The sequence below is a fragment of the Helianthus annuus genome, chromosome 17 (assembly GCF_002127325.2).
Source record: "Helianthus annuus cultivar XRQ/B chromosome 17, HanXRQr2.0-SUNRISE, whole genome shotgun sequence".
In the NCBI taxonomy this organism is placed as follows: Eukaryota; Viridiplantae; Streptophyta; class Magnoliopsida; order Asterales; family Asteraceae; genus Helianthus; species Helianthus annuus.
In genome coordinates, this window is record NC_035449.2 from 162,311,783 (window position 1) to 162,316,583 (window position 4,801).

General features: G+C 34.9%; 1 protein-coding gene across 2 annotated transcripts; it reads left to right on the forward strand.

The window, feature by feature from the left end:
* Positions 1-2,159: 2,159 nt before the first annotated feature.
* On the forward strand, positions 2,160-4,801 carry LOC110921349 (protein IQ-DOMAIN 14). Of its 2 annotated transcripts, none has more exons than XM_022165664.2 (5): positions 2,160-2,459; positions 2,538-2,747; positions 3,459-3,665; positions 3,749-3,889; positions 4,087-4,801. In XM_022165664.2, exons 1-5 carry the CDS (start codon positions 2,388-2,390, stop codon positions 4,666-4,668), a joined length of 1,212 nt encoding a protein of 403 aa, XP_022021356.1. In that variant the 5' UTR covers positions 2,160-2,387; the 3' UTR covers positions 4,669-4,801. The 2 variants fall into 2 exon arrangements, with proteins under 2 accessions (XP_022021356.1, XP_022021357.1); XM_022165665.2 differs by having other exon boundaries at positions 2,166-2,459; positions 3,758-3,889.

Sequence of the window (4,801 nt, forward strand, 5' to 3'; positions counted from 1 at the left end):
GTTTTGCTAAAAAACTAAAACGATGGGAAAAACGTAATTTTTAACTGAGGGCGAAATCAAAATTTTAATTCAGGGATAAAATCGTAAATTAAATGGACCAATGGGGGAGTGCTAGGAAGCTGCCGGCATGACTGTAATTTTACACTGGGGGCAAAATTGTAATTTCACCAGGAAAACAAACAAAAACGATGGACAAAATGTAAATTTTAGTTGATGGCAAAATCGTAACTTGGTTGTGAGAAAAAAAAAACTAATGGCAAACTATAAATTTATACGGGACAAAATCGTAATTTGAACTGAGGGCAAAATTGAAATTTTTAGCTGGGAGCAAAAGCGTAAATTTATTTTTAAGTGGGGGTAAAAACATAATTTTGAACTGATGACAAAATCGTAATTTTAAGGGAAAAACTAATGGCAAAATTGTAAATTGAAACGGGACAAAATCGTAATTTTGAACCGGGGCAAAATTGAAATATTTAGTTGGGAGCAAAAGCGTGAATTTATGTTTAAATGAGGATAAAAACATAATTTTAAACTGATGACAAAATCGAAATTTTTAAACGGGTTAAAATTGTAAATTTGTTAAGCCAATAGAGGAGTGCAAGACAGCTGTTTGGCACTATTCCCTCTACCGCCCATTTAACCCAATAGACGGCTCATATGCTTTGTAGATATTGAATGAATGACTATTTTTTATATCACATTATATATATATATATATATATATATAGAGAGAGAGAGAGAGAGAGAAAGTATAATTTACTTCAAGGCTTAACCTACATTAACATACATGACAAAAAATATAACGTGCGTTATTATCATAGAACGTGCGTGATTATAGTCCCATGCGTGATTATGTGGTCCCATGCATGATTATGTGGTCCCATGCGTGATTATGTGGTCCCATGCGTGATTATACCCCTGATCCAACGGTTTCCATTGTCTCCTACGTAATGTATGATAAGGCTTTTTGTATGTTAACCTTACTCTATATATATATATATATATATATATATATATATATATATATATATATATATATATGACAAAGATCCGTTAGGAACCACCCTTTATTGCGAGAACCGCGAGAACCAGTGTGAACACAAACAGTAATACCTAAAAAAATCTAAAAAACACCCAAAAAATTTTTTTTATTTTTTTACTATTTTTTATATAAAAATCGCTACTTTTAGTATCAACAAAAAAAAAAAAAATTTTTTAATTTTTTTTTTAAAAAAAAAAATTTTTTTTTTGGCTACTAAAAGTAGCGATTTGAACATAAAAAATAGTAAAAAAATAAAAAAAAAAATTTAGATTTTTTTTTGATTTTTTTAGATTTTTTAGGTTTTTTGGGGGGTTTAGTTTTTAGCATTTTAGCTTGGGGGGGGGGGGGAGGGGGTTTAGGTTTTTGGGGGGTGGGGGAGGGGGGTTTAGGTTTTTGGGGGGGGGGGGGTGGGGTGGGGGGGGTTAGGTTTTTTTTAGGTTTTTTGAGGGTTTTAGTTTTTAGCATTTAGCTTTGGGGGGGGGGGTTAGGTTTTTTTTTGGGGGGGGGGTTTAGGTTTTTGGGGGGTGGGGGGGTGGGGGTTAGGTTTTTTTTAGGGTTTTTTTAGGTTTTTTTAGCTATTTTAGCTTGTGTTCACATTGGTTCTCACGGTTCTCGCAATAAAGGTGGTTCTCGCATGAACCTTACCCTATATATATATATATATATATATATATATATATATATATATATATATATATATGTATATTAATTTGCAACAATTGTTGGCATTGTTATTTATAACATGATGCTTAGTGGCTTGTACCCGCTAAAAACAAATTGTTATGTCATTTAAAAACTATAAATAATGTTGCGAGTTAACACGGCGCAACGTGCGTGTATGGTTAAATGTTTCTACGTCGTCTATTTTTTCCGTTTCACAGGTTCATCGTAACGCTCGAGTCCTGGACCGACTTAGTTATTTTTTCTATGTTTTACGTTTCGATTTAATTTTTTCGCATTAACACGTTGCAACTTAGTGTTGATTGTTGCTGATAGTAGTGTGACGTTGGTGTTTGCCCCACCACAACGCGGGTTGCTTAATACTAGTTATTTATTTAGTTGAAAACAGAAACAAGATACAGACGGACCGACCCAGCTCATTTTCCACTACTACACGTTAGAAGTTTGAACCCGAACACATGACCCGAATCCACACCACATGTCAACATGACAACATGCCAGCCATTCTGCCAAAAACATTCTTCAACTCTTGACTCCCTCACTCACTCCCATTCTGCATCTCAACCCCCAACAAATTCTCGGAATTTCTGAATCCCAATTCAACACCCTTTAAACAAACCCCTTAAAATCACTGATTCCATCATCAGATGATCACAAACAAATGGCAAAAAGAAGATGGCTCACTTTAATCAAGAGGTTTTTCATCTCAGAAACCTGTCAAAATAGATCAAAGGTAAATACACAATATTATTATAAATCAGTATGTTTGTGTTAGTGGTTGTACATTACGCTGAGATTGTTGTACTTTCAGGAGAAGAAGATACGGTGGGTGTTTGGGAGGCATAAACTGAAGAGGTTAACTTCTCAATCAGCAGTTATTGAGAGACCAAAATCAGCTGAAAAGAAGGTGAAACCTCAAGTTGTTGTTGTGGTTCAAGAAACTGATGAATCTATACAAGTGTTGGTTGATGATGGTAATGCTGCAGCAATCAAGATTCAGACGGCTTTTCGGGGGTTTCTTGTATGTTTTTTTTCTCCATAAATTTATGATTTTTTGTGAAAATTTTTGATGTGTTTTGATCTGAATTGAGAGATAATTGATTCGGAATCGTTGATCGTTTAGAGTTTGTGTTTTGATTGCATCAATCTGGAGAGGGTGTAGATCATAGATGCAATCAAGACATCAAGTGCAGCCAAAATATATTATTGACTTTTTAAGGTCAAAGTCACTCATTTTAAGGTCTTAATTAATATGAATTTTTTTAGGTTTATAAAATTTCAAAAGCAAATTATCATATATTGTTGGATCAGATACTACTTTTTTGAAGAATTCTGGCAAAAGAGCTAGTTGAAGTACATAAAATTGAATCTCAAAAGTTAAGAGTTTGACCTGAATAGTCAAAGGGTATAATAATGGTTTTGCTTTTTAAGGGTATCAATCAGAACTGAGTTTGTTTATTTGGTAAGGCCAAAATGTAATTTTTGACTTTTAAGGTCAAAATCACTTGTTTCTTTCAAGGTCTTATTCTTAATTAATATGAATTTTTCGAAACTTCTAAACATTCAAAAGAAAATGATCATAAACTGGATCAGATACTACTTTGGAGAAGGAATCTGGCAAAAAAAAAAGCTAGATGAACTGCATAAAAATTTGAATTTCAAAAGTTCGAAGTTTGACCGGAAAAGTCAAAGCATATAATAATGGTCTTTTACTTTTTGGCTGGTGTTGTAGGCAAGGAAAGCACTAAGAGCATTAAAGGGAGTAGTAAGACTACAAGCTATGATTCGCGGGCATTTAGTTCGACACCAGGCGGTCACAACTCTTAAACGTTTGCAATCGGTTGTCAACATTCAATCACAAACACGTGCCAAGAGAATCCAAGTGGCAAACTGCAGTTGTCATGATAATTATCAAGAACATAGAGGAAAGGATATAAAGGTAATTTTAGCTTCTTAATTCTTACCCTTTAGCTTGATTTTCCATTTTATTTAATTAACTGTAACTGTCGATGAATATGTAAGAATGTGCAGATCGATATGAACAGTCAGAAAAGGTGGGATGACAGCATTTTAACCAAGGAAGAGGAGGGTGCTATGTTGTTTGGTAAGAGAGAAGCAGCTATGAAGAGAGAGAGGATTAGAGAGTATGCATTGAGCCACAGGGTATGTATACACAATCCGTTTGGCTCGTTTAGATATATGGGTTAAACAGGCATGTACAGGTTATATGATTTTAAGTGTGTCCAGATTAGGGTTGATACCTTTGACACGAATAAAAATATGGGTTGTGTTCAGTGGTATATTTGACCTCAAAAGTCAAACATGACTTCTTTACTAATATCTTGTTTTCTTCTTCTTAGATGTCTACAGAATCTGAACAAAGCAAAGTGAATATGAAATGGCGGTACTGGTTAGAACGCTGGGTGGATACCGAATTAGCCAAAAGAGAAGATCTACAAAATCTCGGAAAATCCGAAGACTTCGAAAGTCAAAAAGTCAAACTACGGAATCTGAAGCTAACCGACACACCAAATCATCATCTCCCAAGAACAACCCGTCACAGGAAACAACGTTCCATTGGAGAAGAACATTTGGGTTCACCCGTGTTCCCCACTTACATGGCTGCAACCGAATCCGCACGAGCCAGAGCGAGAGCCAGATCATTGAGCTCACCACGGCTAAGACCATTAAGTGTTGATACTTGGTCTGCAAGTAACTCTCCGTATAAGCAAAAGCTGTTGTCTCCCATCTCTTCTATTAATAGTGATGCAAGCAGCATTAGTCAGGTTTGGAATGCTAACAGGCGGGTTGGATATTCTCAGAGATCACCAAGCTTAAACGGGTTTACGGGTCATGTGAAAGCAAGCAAAAGTTCAAAAAATCTCAGCTTTAGTTCAGAGTCTTCAATGCCAAATTGGGATCAGATTGGCAATTTAAGATGATCCCATATGGATCCAAGAATAAGGTGTTGATATATATTTTTATTATATTATATTATTATATCTAGTGACGGGTTTTTTTTTTTTTTTTGTATTTTCGTTAATTTAAATGAACTTTCTCATGAATTTATACTTA

Bases quoted from the DNA above. Each gene is read 5' to 3' on its own strand.
- LOC110921349 (XM_022165664.2), top strand. From the start codon at position 2,388: ATGGCAAAAAGAAGATGGCTCACTTTAATCAAGAGGTTTTTCATCTCA. The intron at 2,460-2,537 runs GTAAATACACAA...TTGTACTTTCAG, and splicing joins CCTGTCAAAATAGATCAAAG to GAGAAGAAGATACGGTGGGT. The intron at 2,748-3,458 runs GTATGTTTTTTT...CTGGTGTTGTAG, and splicing joins CGGCTTTTCGGGGGTTTCTT to GCAAGGAAAGCACTAAGAGC.